The sequence below is a fragment of the Rattus rattus genome, chromosome 3 (genome assembly GCF_011064425.1).
Source record: "Rattus rattus isolate New Zealand chromosome 3, Rrattus_CSIRO_v1, whole genome shotgun sequence".
Lineage (NCBI taxonomy): Eukaryota > Metazoa > Chordata > Mammalia > Rodentia > Muridae > Rattus > Rattus rattus.
In genome coordinates this window covers 124,900,771-124,927,037 of record NC_046156.1, presented here as the reverse complement: position 1 = coordinate 124,927,037, position 26,267 = coordinate 124,900,771, and the positions used below count along the sequence as shown (strand labels likewise).

Sequence of the window (26,267 nt, the reverse complement as noted above, 5' to 3'; positions counted from 1 at the left end):
ACTTAAAAAAAAATTTGTACTATGTGTGTGTGCGTTTGCGTGCAAGTCTCTTCTTAGAGCTGGAATTATAGGTGATTGTGAGCTTCCCAATGTGAATTGACCCTGTGTCATATTATAGACATAGTGTAGACATATTATAGACATAGTATAGACATAGCATAGACATATTGTAGACATAGTATAGACACAGGGCTCTTTGCACCCCTCGAATTCATACATACTGACATCCTGACTCCAATGTTACTACTGTATTAGAGGTATAGTATTTCGAGGTAATCAATTGAGGTCTTGAGGATTCTAATCTCATAGGATTTATAGGAGGAGAGGAGAGGCAGAGGTTTCTGTGTGGATATAAGAACACAGGAGGAAGGCGGCTAACTATACAGTACAGGGAGACTCAGGTATCAACGAAACAGCACCTCGATTAGCTCTGTATCTTCATCTATGAACATTTTCTTTTTCTTTTTGTTTATTTCCTTAATACAGGAATTCTGATGAAAACATACAAATTTAAAAGATTCAAACCCAGGATGCACATGTAAGATAGGATGTGGTGTTAGTCCTGGTGGGTCTGTATTATCTCATTCAGAACGGCTTCCAGCTCCATTCATTTGCCTGCACTTTTCCTCCCAGCTGAACAAAACCCCCATTGTATAAAATGAAACATCAGGAGAACAAGCGACCATCTTAAAAAGTGAGCTAAGAAGCTCATTAGCAAGATCTCAAAAGAATGATTACAAACGGCTGGTATTTCTTAAAAATGTTCGGTGTCATTTGCTATTGGAAAAATGCAGATTAAAACTATTTTGAGATTTCATTTTACCAGAGTCAGAAAACAAATGACACAAATGCTGGTGTGGATGCGTGGGTGCATGGGTGGATGCGTGAGTGCGTGGTGCTTGGTGAATGGATGCATGGGTGCATGAGTACTTGGTGCGTGGGTGGATGCATGGCTGCATGGCTGCGTGATGCGTGGGTGGATGTGTGGGTGCGTGGAAAAGGGACATACCATTTGCTGTTGGTGGGAGTGCAGATGGGTGCAGCCACTGTGGAAATCGTTGTGGAGGGTCCTCAGGAAGCTAGAAATGGAACTACCATGTGACCCAGCTATACCACTCCCATATCCTACCAAATACATATGTCCTCATCCATGTTCGCCGCTGCACTATTCGTGATAGCCAGAAACAGCCAACATGTCCGTCTGTCAACTCTGCATGGATAATGAAAACACGTCATGTGTTGTAGTGACCATTTTCAGTGTATGGCTCAGTGGCGCGGGATGTACCCATCCCGCTGTACCACAGATGGCCAGAGCTTTCCTTCTCGTCCCACTTTGCAACCTGAGCCTCCACATCCACTTCCGTTTCTTCACCACGATTGGTACTTGGTTCCTGGCAAGCCGATCCTCCTGTTTGCATGAATTTGACTATTTCAGAAACTTGGTGTAAGTCGTCTCATAAAGCACCCGCTCTACTGTAACTGGCTCACCTCTCGGCAGAATGTTCTCAAGGCTCTCACCCTGTGCTTACAGGCAGCAAGATTTCCTTTCTTCTTAATGGACCGTGTTTTGCGGGAGGACAGGGGTTGGGGTGGGGGGGATGCACCTCTCTTTAATAAAACCCTTAGAAGCGTTCTTTAAAAAAAAAAAGAAATCTAAAACATGTTCAGTCAAAATGTAATGACAGCAGAAAATCAATTACTCTTCACCTATCCGAAAGGAATAAAATAAAAAACAGCTTATATAAGAGAAATAGATGAAATATTAATTCTTCTTCAGATTTCATGGAAAATAACCTCAACCTACCAATAACATCTTAAACATTAAAAGTTAGCGCTGAGTCAGTGCTGTCAACCTGAAAGGGAGAACACAGCCTAATTTAGTTGTCGCAGACACATTTTTGAAGAATAATGAATAAAACGTTTTCTCTGTGTGCGTGTAGTAACCTTCTGCTCCAAAGACTGCTAAGAAGATGCTTGCTGTGAGAAGATGCTTGCCCTTAACTCCTCATGCGTCTCCTTCCACTGTCCCTTGCCGTCTTCCCAGCTGTTGACCTGCTTAGCTTCTTTTTCTCCGGCTCTCTGCTCTCAGGGCCGCTTCCACCCAGCAGGCAGCCTGGCGAGGCTCGTTAACTGGGTGGGGCTGATCCAATCCAGTGCCCAGGACATCGTGGACAAGGCTTGTTAATGGGTGGGGTTCCACTTGATCAAAGGCCTACGCTTTGGTACACCACCTGACAATTTCTCCTGAAGACCTGGGGAGTGGAGTCAGTGTGTTTAGGAAGAGGGGGAAAAAAAAACCAAAAAACCCTGAAATCATTTTCTGAGTCAGCTCTCTAGAAAACGGCCCTGCATAGAACTTCTAAAGGTGAAACTGGAAAGACAAACTGGAGGTAGGTCTTGGATTGGGACTGGAAAACCCCCAAAGGAAGATTGTGGACAGGGAGGTGGTGGGACTGAGGGTGCCGGTTGTGGGTGGATTTAGGAGTCAGTCTCTGCAAAAGCCCTTCCTGCCTCTTTCTTACCCAACCCACGAGGCTCTGGTGAGCTCCGGGGTTGTAGGGCTGTGGTTGGGGGCAATTGTCTGGTTCCATTGCTGTTTTGGGGTGTGTCAGGGCTAAGGGCTGCTCTACCCTAAATAATGAAAAGCAAGCTGAGCCAGGGGTGGTGGTGCTCACCTTTAATGACTGCACTCGGGAGACAGGCAGGTGGAGCTTTCCGAGTTTGAGGCCAGCCAGGGCTGCACAGTGAGTCTGTGGAGAAAAAGAAATAGAAAGAGGGAGGAAGGGAGGGAGGGAGGACGGACAGATGGATGGACGGAGGGAGGGAGGGAGACCAGGAGGTGGCCTTCCTTCCTTCAGATAGGCGCTGTAAGAGCAGTTGAGAGAAGTGGTGTTTCTCAACTTCTGGGGGATCAAGCCTCTTTTGGGGGGTCAAGGGGTCTTTCCTCAGGGGTCACCTTAGACCCCTGGAAAACATTGATTTTTACATTACCATCCACAACAGTAGCAAAGGTCAGTTATGAAGGAGCAGTAAAAATAAATGTATGGTTGTGGGTGACCACAACATGAGGAGCTGTATTAAGGGGCATTATGAAGGCTGAGAACCATTGGTTTAGAGAGTTCCCTGTGTAAAGTGTTTCTTGGGCCATTCTACAACATAGTATCACAGAGAAGCTACTTTACAAGGGAAGAAAGACAGTGTGCTTTCTAAGGACACCTAACAGGCATTGGTGGGGTGAGGTGCACACCTTTAATCCCAGACCTGGGAGGAAGAGGCATAAAGAAAGGTATCTACAGGGGGTTGGGGATTTAGCTCAGTGGTAGAGCGCTTGCCTAGCAAGCGCAAGGCCCTGGGTTCGGTCCCCAGCTCCGAAAAAAAGAAAAAAAGAAAAAAAAAGAAAGGTATCTACAACCACACAGATATTCTTCCATGCTTTCTCTCCTTTGATACAGACACCTAAACATATTTTTGAAGAAACAGAAACAAATACAATTGTATTTAATATATTTTGGAATGCCCTTTTTTTCCTTTTCAGGTTCATGTCTCAACTTCATAACCACCAATATGGTTCTCTCTCCTTTCCCCGGCTTCATTGATCTCTGAGGTTAACTCCCAGCCACTGGTGCTCACTGTGCAGTACCTGTCTCTAAGGAAGGCTTAATTCTCATGGGGGTTCCTTTGTCTCCTCTCCTTGGTATCCTGGTCCCATGCAATCACTGAGGTGAAGGTTTCAATGTCACTGAAGAGAAGAGCTGCGACTTGCTCATAGATGAACCTCTTCTGACTGGAACAGTAATTGCCTAATGGTCTTTTTCTCTTATGTTTAAGAAATGAATCAACTTACTACCAACATGTTTTTAAAGAGGGGGTGGTGTGGGACAAGAACAGAGAAAACGTGGAAATGACAGAGGGGACAGAGAGAAGAGGCCAGGTCATCTCTGGGGACAGCTTTGTAAACAGCCAACCCTATTTAGAGGCATGGGGAAATCCTTCTGCGTTGACAGCCTTTACAAGGGAACTGTAATCAGAGAGGACATTGAAAATGTATTGACACACTAGACTTCCTAGCCAAAGTGTTTAATGATCTCTGTGCCATGCAGTAAAGTGGGGCGGACTGGCACACTCAAATCTGCCTTGGGTTTGTATCTGATAGCCATCTAGTGGTTCCAGGATGCTGGGTCACCATTCCCATTTTTACATTAATTATTAACAACAATGAAAACAGAAAGGTGAGAGTAGGAAAATAGGTCTTACAGGCTTGGCGGTGTGTTCCTTCTCAGACATCCTTGAAGACAGAAAGCACCAGGAAGTTGTCCTGTTTAGAAAGGCCACACCCAACTTGGCCATGAGTGAAATGACTGAGGCAAACTCATCAGCTGGAGAAGCTAAACCCCACATTGTTTGAGGAACCGGGACAGACATGCTAAGAATAACGGGGGCTAAGGATGGGCGAGAGATGTAACTAGGACACTGGTCAGAGAGGCATCTCACACAGTTGTGACGCTCCACAAATCTGTCCTTTGTTTGCAGGGGTCTCCGTCCACCATTTGAAATGTGCTCCCATAAAGCCTTGTTTCCCTTCCCATTCCCTCTCTCATTGCTTTTCAGTCAATAAAAATATAAATTCCTAGAACAGGGATTGTAATAGCATAAATGTTGTTGCTGTCCCCTCTCCAAAGTCATATTGTACTCAGCTTCCCAAACGTCGTCAGACCTCAGTGAATGTGGGGCAGCTCCCAGGATTTGTCACCAGCCCAGCTGGGCCTATATGCAAGCAACCATGTCTGAGGGACCTGCTGTTGTCATTGATCATGGGGCCACCTACTCCTCTGTGTGTGTGTGTGTGTGTGTGTGTGTGTGTGTGTGTGTGTGTGTCTTCCTGCCTAGCGGGATGGGAATAATTGCCAATAACCAAGGGTAAGTGAATCAAACCAGGTGCGATTGCTTTTACTGACACAGACTGATTCACTGAGGATGCTGTGGAAAATAAGGATTCGATGAACCCCAACAAACCAGTTCTTGACGCCAAATGTCTGATCCAGGGCAGGTCTGATGACCCTGAGGTTCAATGATGACATTGTTCAGTCTGATATGAAGCAGGGTCTCTTCATGGTGGTGAGTGATGTAGGCAGGCCCCAAGGTCCAAGTAGAATACAAAGGAAAGAAAATGTTTCTACACAGAGGAGGCATCCTCCCTGGTTCTGACAAAGACCACGAAGATGAAGGAAATGGCAGAAATCTGTCTTGGGAAGCCTGTTACAAATGCTATGGTCACTGTGCCAGCTTACTTCCATGACTCTCAGTGAGAGATGACAAAATATGTTGGAACCATTGTTGGCCTCAATGCACTTAGAATTATCAGCGACCCAAATGCTGCTGCTATTGCTTATGGCTTAGAAAGGCTGGGGCTGAAAGAAATGTGCTGATGTTTTATTTGGAGGTGGCGCTTTTGATGTATCGGCCCTCACTATGGAACTTTTGAAGTCAAATCTACAGACAGAGATACATACTTGAGTGAAGAAAACTTGGACAACCAAAATGTCATTTGGTTAGCCATTTTTATTGCTGAGTTTAAACAGAAGCACAAGAAGCACATGAGTGAGATCAGAGAGTGGCCCACCTCTGCACACGGCTCACTCATGGGCTAAGCATACCCTCTCCTCTAACACCCAGGCCACGATTAATGTGGATTTTCTCTGTGAGGAAACTGACTTCTATACCTCCATTACCCATGCTGGATTTGAGGAGTAGAATGCTGGCCTGCTGCATGGCACCAAGGACCCAGAAGAAAGGCCTCAAAGATGCCAAACTAGACAAGTCAGGCATCCATGATACTACTGCCCTTGTGGGTGTTCTGCACTGCTTCAGTGGGACAGAACCGAATACGAGTATTAACTTGATGAAGCAGTTGCTTACATTGCAGCTGTGCAGGAGGCCATTGTATTTGGCCACGAGTCTGAGAATGTTCAGGATTTGCTGCTCTTGGAGGCCACGCCCCTTCCCCTTGGTGCTGACACTACTCCCTATCCAGAGCATTCCTGCCATTCTTCCCAAGCAGGCACAGACCTTCCCCACATACTCTGACAATCAGCCAGGCGTGCTCCTGACAGCGGGAGAGGCATGACCCAAGACAACAACCTGCTTGGAAAGTTCGAAGTCACTGACACACCTTGTGCAACCCATGGTGTCCTCAGAACGAGGACATTGTTGACGTTGGTGCCAATGGCTTCCTCCATGTTTCTGCTGTAGATAAAGGTACACAAAAGGACGACAAGGTCATTATCACCAATGACGGGGGCTGTTTGGACATCGAGAATATTGATCCCATGGTCCAGGAAGCTGAGGAGGACAGGAAGCAGAGAGATAAGGTATCCTCCTGGAATTTAATGGAGTCTTGAGCATTCAACATGAAAGCAACAACCGAGGATGAGAAACCTCAAGGCAAGGTCATTGATGACGTCAGACAGAAGATTCTAACAAATGTGATGAAATCGTCAGGCGGCTGGATAAGAACCAGCCTGCAGATAAGGAAGGAACCAGGCACCAGCAGAAAGAACTACAGAAAGTCTGCAACCCCAGCATGCACCAGAGTGCTGATGGCCTGCCAGGAGGAGTGCTTGGGGCATTCCCCGGTGGGGAGCTGCTTCTTCTGGTCCTGCTTCTTCTGGACTCACCCTCGAAGAAGTTGGTTAAGTCACATCCTAATAGAGATGTAGCACGGTTCCACGGGCAAACATTTGAAGACCCAGAATTAACAGGTTCTGTGGCAGCTTTAAGTTAGGCTGCTGCAGTAGCTTACAGGACATTCTCGACACTTGACCTTTGAGTGTGAGCTCATGGAAAGGAGAGAGAGTCTTAGAGCTCAGGAGCTTGTTCTCTTGCTTCCCAAACTCACCCTGAGACTTCCGGCTTTATTCAGAGCACAGGCCACGAGCAAAGGGTCCCCAATGGCCTCCACTGAACACAGGCCCCTCTCTTTTACACACTAGTGTGATGTAAGAGACTAAATAGAGTAAACAAAGTAGAAACACACACTGCCGAGATGCCAAAGGCCATTCATAAAGATGCACTCATTTTGATGTTTTGATAAACATTTCTCACACTGAGTTATTTGGCAATTAAGAAACTGTAAAGACAATGTAAATTATTATTTTTCACCAAATGCATATTTACCAAGTGTCTCTCGCCTGTCCCCTTAATTTGTTCCAGGGAAACACATCAGACACGGACTGTGTCTGTTCTGCAGGTGAGTAAGCCAAGGCACAAGGGAAGTGAGGTGAGCTGTATCTGTCCAACTGACGTGGGATTTGAACCAGATCTTCCAACAGTGCTGCCTCAGGGTACTCACGTGTTCACTGGACTGAGAAGAAATTGATAAACTGTTAGTTCAGAGGTCATTGCTGGTGACTTTTCTAAACTATTTGGATAAGTGAGTGTGTCAGCTGGAGGTAAAGGGCAAACTGGTGTTTGTGGTTTAGAGGTTGGGCTGGTTATGCACAAAGTAATCCTTCCAGATATTTGACAGTAAAGGGAGAGATTGGCGGAGCAGTACCTCGAGGGGAAAGAGAGACAGACAGATAGGCAGACAGACAAGAAAGAAAAACAGAAAGGCAAGAAAGATAGAAGAAAGACAGACAACTTTGATACGGCTGGAATTTATAAGCGTGATTATAAGTTGGACCCAAAATGAAACAAAACAAACTCATACAAATAAGATAATACAAATAAATAAATCTTTTAAAAACTAGAGAAATCAAGGAAATGTGATGTGGAGAAATACTTTAAGGCACAGGAGTTGCACACACAAATACATAACACACAGAGGACATTGGGGGAAACTGTTCTGGGTTCAATGCTGGCTATGCTTCTTGCTGCTAATGTTAGTCCTCTAGGTCTCCAAGGCTCTGAAACAACTTAATTGTGATTTCTGGGATTAGGTTTGGAGAAGGTGGTCTGTATTTGCTGGCACAGGGGATACAGAGGTCCCTCCTTGTTCCCTGCCCCACTCAACACTGAAATTGTCTGGTAGATTACATGCAATCATGAAGCATACTAAAAACAATTTCTTGTTTATCTAGAATCTGAGTTGGCTGGGTATGTGTTTTTCCTACATCTCTCTGCTCTACCAGCCCTCCCCAAAATACCTTGGCTCTAATGAGCCATGATAAAACTTAACATTCCATAGGGAAAATGTGAAATGATGTGTGGTGCTGCCCCCTACTGGTAGGCTACAGCAACACCATCTGCCTTAAAAGAAGTGCGTCATTGATGGTGGTCTGTTGCTGCTGTTTGTTTGTTTTTGGTTTTTTTGTTTGTTTTTGTTTTGTTTTGTTTTGTTTAACAGAACCTCTGAGCATGGACACATAGCTAAGTGGAGTTTGGTTACCTTGAGTCCTTTAATACAAACCTACATCACATTAGTTCTCACTAGCACCAAATACATTCCTTAACTTGTGGTTTTACAACTTTTGTGTTTTAAGACACAGTCTTGCTATGCAGTCCTGGCTGCCACAGACCTCACTAGAGACCAAGGTTGTCTCAAACTCTTGGTAATCCTCCAGGCTCATCCTTCCAAGTGATGGGATTACAGATATATGTCACCATACCTGGCTGCTCATAAACTTTTTGTTAGGGTGAGTGAAAATATCTGTACATTTATGGCTTAAAATTTGCATTGGATTTCAATATGCTATACATATTTCTTCAAAATTGTACATTTTCACTTAACAAAACCATGTTATGGCTGCCATCAGTACATGCATGTTCTTTTGTTATGACAGAATTATGTTGTGTGCCTTAAGTGTTAAAATACATGAAGAATTGACATGTAATTGGTGCTTAGAAAATCACTGACTTTTGCTATTATGTGTGTGCATGTGCATATATGTATATATGTGTGTGTGTACGTGTATATATGCAAGTATATATGTATGCATGTGCATGTCTGTGTGAGCATGTATGTATGTGCATGTGTGTGTTTGTGTGTGCATATGTGTGCATGTGTGTATGTCTATGTCCTAGATATATTAGCATGATGTTGCTACAGAGGAACTTGGAGGGGTGATGCAGAAATCATCCCAAATAGTGAGGAGGACCCAGAGGCTTTCTGAAGGCAACCCCTTCCGAAGTACAGCAAATGCTACAGCTCTCTTTCTCTCAAGAACTGCTCTCTCTCTCTCTCTGCACCTCTTCTGTGTGTCTGTGTCTTGGAATTGACCCTCATGTCTTTCCTCGTTTCCAACGGCCATCTGGAACTCCTTGATAGTGAGATCCGCTTCTGACATTCTTCACTCGGTTGGTTCTGGGAGTTACCTACATTGCACTGGCCAGAGGGATGAACGCTCTTCAAACAGCACATCTTTGAAATGCTAGACTAAGCCGCTCAGTGCACAACTCAGTGCTGAAGCCGAGGAGCCCAGGGCTGGCCGGGAGAGGAAACCCACTGACTGCCTCAGACTGTAGGGTGCGGAGTCTGGACACGTGGTTCAGGACCAGGGGCCAGTGGTTATCCCAGGCTCCCATCTCCCACCTTGGGAGTTTCCTAAGGGAACTCGGGGCTGTTACCTGTCTCTTTCCCCACTGTATCATGGGTATTTATATTTTTAACTGTTGTTAGAGCAACTGCTTTGATTTTATGTATCTATACCTCTTGACTTAGAAATGGACCTGAAATCCAATATGCAAGAAAGCGACTGGTTCCAGATGAGGCGGAGCAGAAGGGCTGCTGACGCGTGTCTAGACCTGAACAGCTACGGATTAACAGCAGTGGATGCGAAGGAAGCTGGTCTGTATGACGTTACCGTTGTATAGAGAGTGTAAGGCCTTTATATGGAAGGGTACAGTCAAAACCTACACAGTGACCTATGCTGAGGTCTCTCTTGAGGTCCTGGACACTCTCAGAAAGTGGCAGTGCCACTATTTACTTTCAAAGCAAACAAACATTATTAATTAAGGTGTCTTATTCAAGAGAGCCTAGCTTTCTCCAAGTCCTGGTTCCCACCCTTGCCCTGTACAAACCTGCATTGCCACACTTAGGAGGCGAGAACTACGGGATTACAAGTTCAAAGTCATCCTTGGCTAAGTAGGAAGTTTCAAGCCAGCCTGGGTAGGACCCATGAGCTCACGACTGTGAAACAAAACAAAACAAAACAAAACAAAACAAAACAAAACAAAACAAAACAAAACAAAGCAGCACCGTAGGTTCTAATAAGAACCCGGTTTGACCGTTGGTTTTGAAAGTATTGTCAGTTGCTGGATTGATTCTTGATTTACAGCAAAAGGTACTATTTCTTTAAACAAATAAAAGCTTTTCATGGTTGCTTCCCACTAAAAAGAAGTTAATTGGTTTTCCCGAAGCTTCGCAGATTTGACTTGAGCTTAGGGCCTCAATTCACTTGTTTTCTTCCTGAGCAATTTTAGCTACTGAGCGTCTGCGTCTTGCTCTTTGAGATAAAATCTGTTCCATGTTTACAGAGTACATTTTTTTTTTTTGGTGCAGAAATAGAAAATATCCTAAGAAAATAGGAAATTCAAATGGATAATTTCCTCACTTGCAAGCAAGAGACCCCTGCTTTGGTAAAAGTCAATGTGCCTGCCCACCGTGTTTTCATGTAATCCCAAGCTCCATCCTGTGCACATAGGCACTGAGCTCTATTTATTACAAATCACAAATACAGGTCTCACACGCACAGGTCTGCATCTTCTGCCCCCTTTAGCTTCGCTTCTGCCTCTCCTCTCAGACTTGGAAGAATTGGACGTTTCCTGGAACGACTTTGTCAGCGGAACCCTCCACTCGTTCACTCAGCAAACGCATCCTGTCAGGAAGTTAAAAGTCCTGAGGCTAAGTAGCTGCAGACTTACCACTGAGGACCTTCAAACACTAGGTATGGTGACTTCTACCCTCAAACATGACTGCTTTCTGTAGGCCAGCTTGAAAAATAAGCAAAGACAGGGACTGGGGAGATGTCTCAGCTCATAAGAAGCTTGTCTTATAAACGCGAGGACACGATTTTGAACTCCAGAATGTATGTAAGCCAAATATGGCAGCATAGGTTGAGATCCCAGGGCCGTGGAGGCAGAGACAGGCAGACCCCTGGGGCCTGCTAGCCAGCCAGTCCACTCAACAAGCTCTGGGTCAGGGAACAAACAGAGGAGACAGAGGCCCTTGAGGCACCACACCAGAGGTTGTTTTATAGCTTCCTGTGTATGTGCACAACTGTGCAAACCACACATACTTGCATATCCACACACAGATTAAAAACTTAGAAATGAAAACAGGACACGTGTCTTCCCTTGAAGCACCACTCTAAGCTGATCCCCCAGGGGCAAACCTTCAGTGCTGTCTCTTCGAGTGTGGATGACCCAGTGCATTCTGGGAATGGTGTTCCCCTGAGGTATCGAGTGACTGCCGAAAAGCTCTGTGCCTTGGACTCGAGCTTGTGCCGAGCTCTGTGGATAAGGATGAGGACAGGGACAGAGCTGACCAGGCCCCTGCCTGTCCGGCTCTTCAGTGTGGCTGTTGTAAAGCCAGCTCACGTTGGGTCTTATGACCTCATCCATAAATCAGAAGAACTGCAGTAGACAGCAGTTAATCTGTTTTTAAACTCCAGAATAATACCTCCTTCATTTTTCTAACCCACCTTTAAAAATTCATGAAAATGAGGGGCTTTTTTAAAACTGAAAATTGCCTTAACTGCAACCAAAACCTCAATTAAGTTAAATTACACACTGGAAAAAAAAAAAGATAAGATTTGTGAAAACTCGTACTGTTTTCTCAAACGCTTACCGAACTATTGCCAGGGGCAGGGCAGGAACTGGGTCCCTTTCTTCTCCGTGCTCCCCATCAACTAACACAGCATCTGCCCCAGCTTCCATCTGCCCCAATGCTGGCTGCTCTGATTGTGGATGATGCCGCTGCCTTTCTGGGCCAGCACCCACTGAATCACGGGGAATTTTGTGCTAGGAGGCGCTCTTGAGATGATTCCTGACCTGGAAGAACTGAGTTTGTCCTGGAACAGCCAAGTGGGAGGAAAGTTGCCTCAGGTTCTCCACACATTCCAACAAGGGAGCAAGATCCGAACACTTGAACTTGTGGACTGTGCCCTCACGCCACAGGATGGAGAGTTTGTGGGTAAGTGGAATTCGGAAGAATTTGTCCCAGAAAAACATAGGAAAGATGCCTGTAGAGAGTTTTCTGTAGCTCATGTTTTTTCTCCCAGTCCCAAGCTCCCTGCAACAATGACTCTGAGACTCAAATATATCTATAAATACCTAGGTCATATAGCTAGGCATGTCCCCCAACTGGCTTATAATTTAATAATCCCACTATTCTATTTGTGGCTGATTACCTGTCCTCAGACCATCTTCATGTCTGGGACCCTAATCCTCCGACCTTGGCTCTATCCCAGAATCCTTTCTGCCTACCGGATGTCCCACCTTCTAGTCTATACTTTCCTACAGGCCATAGGTTTGTTTGTTTTTTTAATTGACAAGTGATGCAACCATACAGTACACAAGAGACTCTCTCTACAGCTGCCTGTGAATGGCAGCTAGGAACTGCCCGAAGATGCTCTCTGTCCCCAAGGCACAGAGAGCTGCAGTACACTTCCTGCTTGCCCCTGACTTCTGCATGGATGCTCTTCCTGTTTGGATTTATTCCCTTCCAGGTCACTTGCTACCTAAGCTTCAGAGCCTCGAAGTATTTGACCTTTCCAACAACAGAAATATTGGCAGCAGTCTAGACATCATAGCAGAAGGATTAAAAAGTACTTCAGGCCTGAAGATATTGAAGTTGCATTCCTGTGGATTATCCCCGAAGAGTGTCAGAATATTGGGTGAGTTAACAGTGGTTAGGTTTAACATCATGCATGTAAGATATAGCATGTATCATATATCAGGGTTGGGGAGATGGCTCACTGGCTGTCTCCCAGTGGGCATCACTCACACACACCCGCTTACACACCCACACACGATAGCAATAAGTGAAATGTTTTCAAATATATCATATAGCATAAATATATAGCTTATATGTTACTTTAAACCTATTAGAACATATAAATGTGAATGTTTTATCTATTAATTTGCTTCGGATCTGGGAATTGAACCCAGGGCTTTAGTGCATGCTAGGGCGATTCATTATATATATGCATATAAACTTTCACAGTAACTGTACACTTTCATTATTACAAAAAAGAAACAAGAACACAAAAGAAGAGAACCCTCTTAAGTCAGGCTAGACAGTATAGACCCCAAATCCTAAAGGCTGAGGAAGGAAGGTCACAAAATCAAAGCCGACACAGGCAACTTAATGAAATAAAATAAGTAAATAATAAATAGCAATTTAAGAAGTAACAAGAGAAAGAGGATGGGGTAGCTCAGTGGGAGGACTCTCCCTTGCTTAGCCTGTGTGAGGCTCTCTCAATCCCACACAGCAGACAAGCTTCTAAATGGACCAGCTCCACAATAGCTGGGAGATCTAGGGTATGGGCCGGACGCTGGGCGGGTTTACTATCACTGCCGAAGATGTCAGCGTTATTTTGTGCTCCGTGCTAGGAAGGTGGTGATCGATAAAACCAATAATGGCGGCTCTGGAGACATCTGTGGTAAGGACTGTCTCCGTGTAGAGTAGCTTCTTATAGGGAACGACAGCTTTCCCTGTGACTTCTTACTGGCAGCCTGAGTAAATCTAAGGTCAGTGATCAATGGCAGTTGGCGGCATAGCCAAGTGTCGGCATAGACAAGAGTTAGTGGCAGCCACATGGTATCTTAGAGAGAGCTTGGGTGGTCACCGCTGGGTCTGTGGAGGCCTAGTAGGTAGACCCTGCCTTTATCCCTTTGCCAGGACAGCACGTTCAGTCGTCTCCTCTCCTGCCCTGCTCCCCTCCCTTCCCGCACTCTTCCCCACCAACTCACAATGTGGATTTCAGGACCTGGGTTGGGACCTGCTTTGTAGATGGCGCCTTTGCATCCTTGGATGTGCTGAGGATACTGGACCTCTCCTGCAACAAGGAACTGGGTAGAGGCTTTGAGGAGGTGCCTGCTCGGCTGGCTTTACTGAAGCAGCTGGAAGTCCTAGACCTTCACCAGTGCTCGCTGACAGCCGAAGACGTGACGTCACTGAGTAAGTGACCCTGTGGGGCAGGCTCTGTGGCCCCGCCTGGGAAGCAGACGGCGGATGTTCATTGGGCAAGTCATCCGAGTTTTGTGTGCACCGAGCACCCAGTAAATGTTAAGGAGTCCAGGATTTAGTACTTGAAGGAGAAACATTAAAACTTCTCTTGCTTTTTAGAAACAAGTAGCTTAGTGTCACAGCCACGATTACATGCAGATATGTAAAGAGGAGACAAAAACGAGGCTTTTAAATGACAAAGCACAGTCAAGACACTCAGAGACAAGGGCAGTTACTGAAAAGGAGACAGAGATAGTACAAATGGACATTGCAACTTTAAATAATGACAGTGATTTTCCTACCGTTGACATGGGTCTGCGGTCACTACCTGTAATATATAAATGCAATTTCCCACAGCAAGAAGACCAGAAATTACTCTTCTTGCCCATATGTGGCCATACTGAACTTTCAACATATTCAACATGACTTATCACTCAAACCTCTGCTACCTTAGTTTGGGGACCTGACATCCCGTGCCTCAGCTGTTACAAGAGCCCAAACACCTTCCCGTCACTCTGTCTGTGCCTTTGCTCCCCACCCCTCACCTCGAGGAACTCCGCTCAGACCTCATGGTCCTCAGACATGCCAGGCGCACTGCAGTCTCTGGGCCTTTGCCTCTTCTCTGTTCAGAGAGAGGGCCACTCCCAGGTAGGACAGGGTCTGATCCTAAATGGCCCTCTTGCTCAGGTGTCAGTAGCTGCACAGTCCCTAGGTAAGGACATGCTGAAAGTCCAGAAGGAATACAAAATAAGGATAGCACAGATTTCAAAAACAACTCAGGGAGGGAAAGTAGTAATATAAAAATTCAGGCCTACCAAAAAAAAAAAAAAAGCGGGGTTGGGGATTTAGCTCAGTGGTAGAGCGCTTGCCTAGGAAGCCCAAGGCCCTGGGTTCGATCCCCAGCTCCGAAAAAAAGAACCAAAAAAAAAAAAAAATTCAGGCCTAATCATCACCTTTTAGATCTGCTCTTTGCCCTTAATCTGGAAAAATGCAAAGAATTCAAGAATTTCATGAGACTTTAAAATGGAAAGGAGCCCCCCTTCACTCTCCACAGACCACTGTGCGATATCCCCAACCTTTGCTCATAGGCGGACGGGATACTGCTGAGTTACCTGGTCACCACATCTCCACGGCACACCCGCAGCACTGAATGTCACATATTACATTGTTGCTCTCCTGGGACTACAGTGTGCTAGAACTGCTTCATTGTTAGCTGCTTGCATCACATAGGGATAAACCCTCCTTGTCTTGTCTAGGACATGGGAGAGTTTATGTATGTATGCATGTATGTGTGTATGCATGCATGTATGCATGCATGTATGTATGTATGCATGCATGCATACATGTATGTATGTGTGTGTATGTGTGTATGCATGCATGCATGTATGTATGTATGTACGTACGTACGTATGTAAGAACTGTAGTAAGTGGCATTGTTCTGCTGCTTGATTTAACGAGGTGAAAGTGAGATGCTGCTGTGATGTTCATGGCTTTGGACTTGACCTGACTGGGTGATGGGGGATGATGAAATGGCAGACACAGCTACAGAAAGGCTGAGATCAGGTGGGCCGTGTGCTTTGATGGAGAAACACTTGCAGCCTGGAAACTCAGTGTGTTTATTATCTACCACTGAACGAGGAGGGAGTTTTATTATATACAGCTAACTGAGGCGGTAGGCTTAATATACACGCTGAATGAGGAGGGTGGTTATTATATAAAGCTGAGTGAGAAGAGGTTATTATGTACAGTTGACTGAGGAAAGGGCTACGTAGTCTTTTGGACGCTGTGTGGTGAAGCAGTCTTAGGCTGCAGTCATCAGAAGGAGGAAGCTGTGGCTGATACTTTTTTCCCACACTGTCAACATCTATCCTTAGACCAGAGGAAGGCCTTGCAATTCCCAAGCCTGGGGAAGGCCTTGACATTACAGTGGGACTGAAGCTTTGGGGTCCTTGACATGGCTGTTCTCCTCCAACAAGTACACATTCATTCAAGACTTCATGGGCTCACCACAATGTGCATCTTGTTTTCTGCCTTATGCCAATAATAGTTTTATTTGTTTGTTTGTTTGCTTATTTATTTATTCATTTACCACCTCAAGTAATTATAAAGAACAGAATTACTGATCATTTAGCTTATAACTGCTGATGAATCTTCCAGTTGGGAGGCACTGTGGCACAGCCTGCAGAAAATTCAGCCAGAGCGTCAGTCTTGTAGGGCGGGAATGAGGCAGTGTGTGCCCACGATGTGAGGTGAAGTGTGAGGTGCTTTGGTGGGAGCTAGGGAATGGTTACCCCAGGTTCCCACTCTTCCTCTTCTTTCCTTCCCCGGACCCCACCCCTATACACCTCTGTGTCTTGACACTCTGGTCGCTGACTCCACCCTTGGGATGCGAGAGTCTCCCCGACTCAGTGCTTCCTCTCAGTGAGGAAGGAAAGCATAGGTAAGCAGGAAATCTCTGTGCAGTCGTGGGTGCTCTGAGAGAGATGAGTGGTGGCTATTGGTCACTCTCCTGTTGCTATGATAAAACACCATGGCCGAGGCAATGTACAGAAGGCAGAGCTCGTTTGGGCTCACGGCTTCAGGGGTGTAAGCATCCACGACGGTACAGCAGAGCCGTGGCAACCAGTGACAGGCACGGCTGGAGGAACGGAGGCTGAGAGCACACGCCTTGAACCTCTCAAGCACAAAGCAAGAGAGCAAATTGAAATGGTATAGAGTCCTTAAACTCTCAAGTCCTGCCTCGACTTCTTATAAGGCCACACCTCCTAAGCCTCCCCAGACCACGGTGCCTACTGGGAACCAAGTGTCCAAACTTTGACGTTGAGGGACAGTCTCATTCAAACCACTAAGATGGCGGCTGAGAGGTTACTTTGGCTTGGACCGCGCTGGAGGGTTCCAAGAGATAAGCCAGCTCCATGGGCTCCTAGGATAATGGTTCCTATGGTGGTAGGTGTTAGGGAAAGGCCTATAAGCAGGGAATTAGCAGACTAGGGCTACCTGTAAGTGCCAGTGCTTGCTTACTGGGCAAGGCTACCAGATATGGCCAGTGAGAAATGAATCTTTGACTAGGCCCAGGTTGGACGGCTCATAGCAAGACTGAGACTGTGACGCGTTTATTCCAAGCCGTCAGACTTCTGACACCTTTATTAGAAGCAGAATAGAACGGCAATTGCCAGGGTTCATACAATAGGAGCTGCCCGGATCCAGCAGCGTTCGCAGGCTGTACAAGATTCATGTATAAGACCAGCCGTCCTGTCAAATTCCTGTATGCTTTGTTGACTTCTAGGACATAGAGAATCTTGAGGCAGACTGACTGCTCCATTTGTGAGGAACTGAAAGGCACGCAGCACGCCAGGAGCTACGACCTCTCACCTGGAAACCCTATGATGCATGCCTCTCACGGCAACTAGAGCAGGCCGACTCCATCATTGTCTCACTTGCCTTACTGGTACTTACCTCCTGAGAAGAGAATGATAATATCAGATGTTAGTATGTGCCAGCCGTGAAGGAAACTCCAAGGAACAAGCCACCTTATGTCTCAGTGATCTTGTGATTCAGAAAACTAAGGTTCTGAGTAGCCAGCTACTGCAAAACTCTACAAGATTTGTTATTGTCAAGGCTTTTGTGATCCTGGGGTTTAGACCTAGGGCCTACTCATAGCTCACAAACATTCCACCACCGGGCTTCGTAGTGAACATTTTGGTTTCTTTAAAAACATAGAAGTGTTATAGGAATGTGTTTTTGTTTTAATCCCAGGTATTGGGTATGGGGCTGCTTCAGACTGTCCACAGCAGCTGACTATGATTTGCCCCATGCTCTGGCAGGGGTGTGATTTTGCCAGCTGCAGATAGTTTTCACAAGTATATGATGTTTAGAATTCTGGGGACTCTCGAGAGTGTATAAAAATGGCCTGAGAGGGGCCGCAGCTGCTGCTTCTCCTGCAGCTGTTGCTGGTTGGAGATATTCTGATGACAAAGATCAAAACTGTCCCAAGAACCTCGACACCCCTAATCATCAGGAAGTAGTCTAACAATATTGAAGCCCCCTTTCCCCTCTAGCCTTCTTTCTCTCCTACCTACTGTTGGAGTTGAAGGGGTAAAGAGCAGGGTGAGGGAAATAAGAACTCTAAAATAGCCAAAGAGTCAGGCTCTGTACCTAGTCCTCTTGTTTGCTTTTTATTTTGAGACAAGGTCTCACTCCGCTGATTAGGTGGGCCTTGAATGATCACCCTTCTTCCTTAGTCAGGCCCAGCTAATTACACAGTTCCTGTGCTTTTGCCTTCTAGTCTACAGAGAATAGAGAAGCCTGAGGAAGACCCTGGGGAAAGGTTGATATGGTAGTGGTATGGTCTGCGTGCAGATTTCAGGGAGAGTAATGTCATACAAGGAGTTTGGTAGCCACCAGGTCAGGAAGCCTGTGGGGGCCAGAGCATCCCATGACTGTGAAACAGTGCCTCATACATGTCACGGTTGGTATTTCAACAGCTCAGATTGTCCCTTTACTCTCCAACCTGGAAGAACTGGATTTGTCGTCCAACAGAGCCTTGGGCGGCTCCTCGGAGAGCCTACTGAGCAGACTCCGGTTTTTACCATCACTCAAGTCCTTGCTGATTAACAGTTGTGTTTTACAGCGTGAGAGCTTCACAGCCCTTGGTAAGAGAGCTCCCCAGCAGACACTGCCCAGTGACAGAGAGAGGGGGGGGGAGAGAGAGAGAGAGAGAGAGAGAGAGAGAGAGAGAGAGAGAGAGAGAGAGACCTGCCCCCTGCCAATCATTCCAGGACTTATGGTCTTATGGTACAGAAAAGTTACTAAGGACTAACTTGAGATTTTGTCTTTTGAGGGAAAATATGTCCTCTCAAAAGTGACCTCAAAGTCATATGAACAACACTGGCATTTATTTTACTTTTATTATTTATTTGAGACAGGATCTCATATACAGCCCAGGCTGGCCTTGAACTTGCTATTTAACTGACAGTGACTTTGAACTTGTCCTACTGCCTCTGCTGTACCCTAACCTAGCTGCACCCTAAGCTTTGAGTAGCATTTTCCTTTATATGAAGCCAACTCTAGAAGTCTGTGTTTGATAACTTGTAATTTTGCCGAGAGGGAACGTGAATTGATGTTTCTGTGAGTCTGGTGGGAAAATGAGTTGTTCATGTCTGCATTTAGTGGACACCCAGCAATCGTTCCCCACAGGACTTAATGCTCTCTTAGGACCTTAGAGCCATGTATCTATCCTAGCCTATATCACGGTCTACCAGATCTAGACTTTCTTCCCACCATGGCTGGCAAATGGAGAGAGGTGCTTAGCAGTGCTGGGACACTGTAGAATTTCCCCAAATAAACCACACAGGTAAACCACCAGCACTTTGTGCATTCAGTAGTGGGGTCCACAGCACCATTCCAGTTTTATTGATTCAGAGGAAGACTCAAGTCTCAGCATACAGTGACACTCATAGCAAAGATTTATTACAAGAAGATATGATCAGGAATAAGGAAAAATAAGACCAGGAAAGGAAAACGTTTTGAGGCAAAGCCCCAAGGAAACCAAAAGCAATCTCCCGAAAGTTCTCTCACAATGGAGTTGTGCAGGTACATTTAACTACTCCAGCAATGAGTCATGACTCATGTGTGAAATATTTTCCTAGTGAAACTCACCCGAACCTACAAGCCCAGGGTTTCATTGAGATTCCACTGTACAAATATACCCTCCTTAGAACATTTGAGAATTCCAGAATCACAGAAGGAAAACTAGAGGATGTCATAATCTATATTATTAATACAAACAGATTAGGCACAGTAAGCCGCCCTTGTTAGTTTGGGATCCATGAAAGCGCTTCCTAACCCCAGGTTCTCTGGGTAGCATCCAAGGGCCAGGCCTGACTTTTTGGTCAGCCATGGGCCTTTCTAGGGCAGTAGTCTCGGTCTTGTTGTGCTAACTCTGTCATGATTTCCCTAGGCGATGTCTCCCCACAGTTCACATATTGAAGGCTTGATTCCCACTGGGGTGCTATCCCGAGGTGGCTAGGTTCTGAGGACTCTTACTTTATCAATGCATCAGCCATGATAGACTCAGCACTGAGTGGGCTCTTCATTGGTAGTGGTGGGATCTGTAGGAGGCGTGGCCCAGCCAGAGGAAGGTATCCCAGATCAAGCCCCTGACAGCTGTATCCTATCCGAGGTTCTTTGTGCTTTTCCTCTCCTCTCGGCTGTTAGAAGGTGAGCTGCTCTGCTCCACCACTCACTCAGTGACACGGTCTGTGTCACCAAGGCCTGGAGTTACAGAGCCCAGTCTTTGCTCCGTTGCTTTCCTTTGGTTATTTGTTTTGTCTTTGACACAAGGTCACACTCTGTAACTCAGACAGGACTGAGACTATCCACGTAGGCATTGCAGGCAGGCACCACCTTCCGAGGCATTTTGTCATAGCAATAGAAATCTGACTAATCTTGGCTCTTGGTGACATACTACCAGTCTCAAAAATTGAGGAATTATTACTGTCTTTAAGGTATTATTCTGATTCAAGATTAAAAATAGGAATGTAAAACAAAACAAGCAAGCAAAAAGAAAAACCAACATAAGTTGTAGTCTCTGGCATCAACTCCTTTTTTTTTTTTTCCGGAGCTGGGGACCGAACCCAAGGCCTTGTGCTCTACCACTGAGCTAAATCCCCAACCCCCTCTGGCATCAACTCCTGGAGAAGTTACAAGTTGTTCCCCAAATAAAAAATTTAAATGACAAAACCCCAAAGAGACCTAATACACTCCTTTTATAATCCTACAGGTGACCGGAACTGTTGGATTTTGTTGTGAGTTAGCTCCTTCCTCAGAGTTGTGTCAAAATGCCTAACAAACGCGGTTTAAGGAAAGAACTGTTTATTTTGTGCACAGTGTGAGATAGAGTGCCAGGGGTGTGGCCACATGGCAGCCACGCTAACAGGGAGATGTTTGTTGGCGCTCAGTTTGCTCCAGCACCCCATCAGTGGCATAAGGCTGCCCACTTCCTTCTTCAGTTAACCCTCGCTGGAAACACTCTCATAGGCACGCCAGAGATGGGTTTCCACGGTGACTCTCGGATAATGATGAAAACAGCCCTGCTTTTGAGCCTCATATATTTATTATGTGTTAAAAGTCCCTTTAAAATTGCACTGTGGAGGCTGGAGAGGTGGCTCAGTGATTAAGGGCACTGACTGCTCTACCTGAGTTCAAATCCCAGCAACCACATGGTGGCTCACAACCACCTGTAATGGGATCTGATGCCTTCTTCTGGTGTGTCTGAAGACAGCGACAGTGTACTTAGATATAATAAATAAATACATCTTTAAAAAACAAATTGTACTGTGGGCCAGACAGGGCTGTACTTAATGAAACAAATGTACCCTATTAATAGAAATAAGTAGTTATTTTTGGGTACTTATTAATAAGCAAATTCTCCAAATTCTAGGAAGTCTATATTTAGAGAGCCCTTGCCCTCCTTCGTGCCCATGCACTCGGTCTTTGCTGTGCACTGCTTCCCTCCCTGACCCAGCATCCCATCTGGAGAAGTCCCTCCCAGGCTACAAACCTTTCAGACTTGATATTCTTAGCATGGGGCCTATCGTGTCTAAAGACGTGCTAGACAGGGTCTATGGGTGCCTTGACGTCCTTTGCAATCCCTCAGTGCAGGGCTGCTTGTTCATCTCCTGACTGTAGCAGTCCTGTGCTCAGATCTCCTCAATCAGGCATGGCTCTGGTTCTTGTGGCCCATGTGGCCGCAGGTCCCAAAGACGACAGCTTTTTACTTCCTCATCTGTAAAACAGAGAAAGTGCAGCAACGCCCTGTGCATCACAAGGTTGCAAGAATCGAGTGGCTTTACTACAGAGACAGTTCTGAGGAAGCTGCCTGGCTCTCGGTGCCCAAGAGGTTACCTGTTAATACTATTACAGAGTCTGTAAATGTCACTTAAAACAAATTGTGTTTTATCGGTTTACAAATGGGCAGTGTACTTCCTGTAGTGTCTCAGGTAGAACCCATGTTGCTGGACGTGACCTGAAGGGGCCAGCTCTCCTCTCCAGCATCTTCCTCTGCTGCAGACAGATTCTTTCTGATCCTTCCGTCTGATTCTCAACTCTGGTATGTCTGACTTGGTCTCTCTGCTTCCCTGGTAGTTCCCACAACTTTCAGGTCTGTGTGACTTTTGCTTTTTAACACGGTCGCTACCTAAACTGGGAGCCTCTTCATAGCCTCTGTCCACCTTCATAATTAAGGCAGAGTGTGCGCTGCCTGCCTGGAATCCCAACACCCAGGAGGCAGAGGCAGGAGGACCAGACCACTGGGGCCAGCCTGGGCGGTAGAGCAAGTACCCGTGTCAGGAATAAGATCTACTTCATGCATTCATTTGTAAGTAAGTAGATGAGCTGGCTTCTCAGAGGAGTCCGTAATTCATCAGATAAACACGCAAAATGAGACATTTTGCACTCAGTGTTCATTTGGGAAAATTGCAGAATACTCTGTGTTCGGGAGCATTGTGCTGTTTCATGAATGGAGCTCCTAGTTGGGAAAATCGCTCTTGGGAGACAGCTCCCTCTACACTGGCGGGATAATCAGCAAAGAATAAGGACACTACACAAACCACGTCATTGACGTGCTTGCCCCAGTCAACCTGACGTGCACTCTACACCACTTCTATAGGAAAAATAGAAAATCTGACTCCTCTTTATTATAGACCTCTGTGACAAGTGGGCGAGATTTCTCCTTGAACAGTATTGTTATTTAAAAAAAAAAGCATTAAAAATGCTTATGTGCTTGGGAATAAATTCTTATGATTTTAACTTAGGCGCCAACTGAGAATTAATTAGCATTGGAAAACTCTTCTGTGGAAGACGTCCGCTCTTTCCTTGTGCCTTAGTTACTTTTATATTGCTGTGAAGAGAGCCCCTGACCCAGGTAACTTGTGAAAGAAACCATTTAATTTGGGACTTGCTTAAGGTTAGAGGATGAGTCGGTGCCCATCATGGGGGAGGATCCTGGCGGCGGCGGCAGGCTGGCATGGTACCCGGGCAGTAGCTGACACCTTACATCTGAGCTACAGGCCCCAGGCAGAGAGAGCAAGACTTGAGACTTTTGAAATCTCAAAGCCCATCCAAAGTGACACAGGTCTGCCAAAAGGCCACACCTCCTAACCCTTCCACCAGTTCCATCAACTGGGAAGCAAACTTTTGAATGTATGGGCCGATTCTCATTCAAGCCACAATACCGTGCCTGGTTACTTGCATGAAATCAACACAAATACAGCTTGGTGTTCTTGAGTTGCAGAGAAGCTTGGCTCCATCCCTGAATTTCAACTGGGACCACACATTGCATAGGTGCCAGTCAAGTCGTACCCTGGAAATCCTGACCAGCTGTCCAAGTACCTGTCCGCAAGCACAAAGGAAATCAAAGAAATCCTAGCGAATAGTGAATACCATTTAATCAAGTCTGGCTTGATTGCTAAGGTTACAGTAGTGCCCCGAGTACGACCTTCCAGCCCTGGGTCCCGTAATATATTGTCCCATCTCTCTTTGCACAGATATGAAGTGTATGGTCTCTCACGGGATCCAAGTTACTGATGCTCTCCATCTTTACGATTGTAGCGGAAGCCTCTGTGTACCTCCCTGCCCTGGAGATACTCGACCTTTCCTGGAATAAGTGTGTTGGTGGGAACCTGGAGCTGCTTCAACAAACACTACATTTATCAAGGTCCCTTCGAGAGCTGCGACTGAGCAGCTGCTCCCTGGTGACGGAGGACGTGGCTCTCCTGGGTTTGTATTAACCCCTCCGTCTTGGCACAAACATGGGGAAAGTGGTGGACCTGGGGCTGAGGCAGCTTCCTTTCCCTCGGTGTCAGCTTAGGAGGGGTCTGGTTAAGCCAGATGGTGTAATCTTGAAGCCGAGTGGCAGGAGAGGAGGAGGAGGAGGGAGGGAGGTTCCTGCCAGGCAGTTTCTGCTTCAGCCATCCACACGGAAGCCGTCATCTGCGGTGTACTCACACTGACATTTGCACACTAGCTACAGGGTGCTCTCACTGTTCCTTTTTCCTACAAACTGACCCCAAATGCTTTACTTAAATGAGAAAGGAGTGCGAGCGAAAAGTCATTGGATGATTTCTATTCTCGTTAGCTTCCAAATGATCGAGACCCAGACTGTTATTTATTTATTTAGCTTTAGCAGAAATACCGGGGGTTGACTCCTAGTCTACTTTTCTAGTGTTAGACTGAGTACTTCGCCACCTGTGCTTCCCCCTAAATACCTGTCTGTGTCTTTCTGGTTTATTTCTGTTCCATCGTCATGTCCTCAAGGTCCATTTCACTCTTCAGACCATTATCATCAAGGCAGGAGCATGGCAGCATCCAGGCAGACATGGTGCAGGAGGAGCTGAGAGTTCTACATCTTCATCTGAAGGCTGCTAGCAGAATATTGGCTTCTGGGCAGCTAGGACGAGGGAATTATAAAGCCCATGCCCACAAGACCATGCCTACTCCGCCAAGGCCACATCTCCTAACAGTGCTACTCCCTGGGCCAAGCATATCCAAACCATGACAATGTGATAAGGGCTCTTCAAAGAGGAAATTATCTCATGTAGTAGAAGTCTCTAGAGTGAAGTGGAATTAGCCAGTGTGTTCTATACACTGACTTTACTGTTAGGGATGGTGATACAGCTCGGTGGTAGAGTGCTTACCGAGCATGTATGAGACACCAGACTCAATTTCCAGCACCTCCAAAATGAAAGTCCACTGTTGGATCCATCGACAGCCTTAAACTTGCAGGTTTAATTCTGAGTACCAATGGTCCTTAATCAAAGCCAGCAAGCCATCCTTCTGTGCATTAATCAGGAAACATCTGCAGGAGAAACAGGGACTCCAGTGGTGCAAAGAATGTGAGATAATAATACAAAAGTGAAATCCTTCCAGCTGAGGTTTACAAAAGAGAGTCTGGGGGATCTATTTTCGAGCTGTGTGTGGGATGCACAGAGGTAAATTTTCTCACTGAAATAATTTCTGATGCCCCAAATAAAACATCTGGTTAAAAGGACGTTATCACCAACTGTCACTAACCTCAGAAGTGGTGTTACGGGAAAGGTGGCCAGTCAAGGGAGAGAGGAGGACCCTTATATCTTAGACTGATTTTGTTTTCCAGCCTCAGTCATGCAGACAGGGCATTTGGCCACGCTGCAGAAGCTTGACCTGAGCTACAATGACGGTATCTGTGATGCAGGATGGGCCCTCTTCTGCCAAAACCTCTGCCGTCTTACAGAGCTCACTGAACTAGACCTTAGCCTTCGGCCCTCAAGCTCCCAAGAGTGTGGGCAGTGGTTTAGGCACTTGCTATGTGCTGTAACCCAACTTCCTGTGATCACCGGGATAGAGATGAGAAGATGGGTCATCCCAGCCCTCCAGGAAAAAGAACTAGACTGCTTTATCCAGGACTGCAGAAGGGACATCCGGTTTGACCACGGTGGGTTTCAGTGAGCTGCTTCATAAGCAATGAACAACCCCAGAGGAGGAGAAGAATGCGAACAGATCCTACCATGAGCTGTGCTCAGCGTGTGGCTGTTTAGTAGCTTGTATAGGGTAAGATGTTTGTAACTATATCTATACGACAATGCTTGTCAACCTAGGGTCACGACCCCTTGGGAGGGTCAAATGACCCTCTCACAGGGGTCACATATCACACATTCCTGCATATCGGATATACACACTATGATTCACAACAGTAGAGGAATTATAGTTACAAAGTAGCAGCAAAATAATTTTATGGTTGAGGGGTTCACCGCAACATGAGGAACCCGGGTTAAAGGGTCAAAGCACTGAGGAATTTGAGAACCACTGGCATATGATAACCAAATATGGAGCTGGAAAGATAGCTCAGGTTAGAAGTGCTTGCCACATCAGCGTGAGAACCGGAATCTGATCTAAGTAGCACACATAAAACACAAAGAGTGATGGTGTGCTTTGAATCACAATGCAGTGGAGGCACAGACAGGCAGATCCCTGAGGTGCCCCAGCTAGCTCGACTGTCAGTGAGTTCCAGGCTAATGAAAGACCACGCCTCAGAAACCAGCTGGGTAGTGCGCTAGAGAAAGAA

General features: G+C 46.0%; 1 protein-coding gene and 2 pseudogenes across 1 annotated transcript; all 3 read left to right on the top strand.

Moving 5' to 3' along the window:
• The first annotated feature begins 1,193 nt into the window (after positions 1 to 1,193).
• Positions 1,194 to 5,897, top strand: LOC116895928 (annotated as a pseudogene).
• On the top strand, positions 2,184 to 26,267 carry Lrrc31 (leucine rich repeat containing 31). The gene is made up of 9 exons (XM_032898557.1): positions 2,184 to 2,390; positions 9,659 to 9,784; positions 10,716 to 10,883; positions 11,963 to 12,130; positions 12,666 to 12,833; positions 13,952 to 14,119; positions 18,652 to 18,819; positions 23,777 to 23,944; positions 25,320 to 26,267. The coding sequence occupies exons 2-9, from the start codon at positions 9,661 to 9,663 to the stop codon at positions 25,649 to 25,651; spliced, it is 1,464 nt and encodes a 487-aa protein (XP_032754448.1). The 5' UTR covers positions 2,184 to 2,390; positions 9,659 to 9,660; the 3' UTR covers positions 25,652 to 26,267.
• On the top strand, positions 5,896 to 7,164 carry LOC116895927 (annotated as a pseudogene).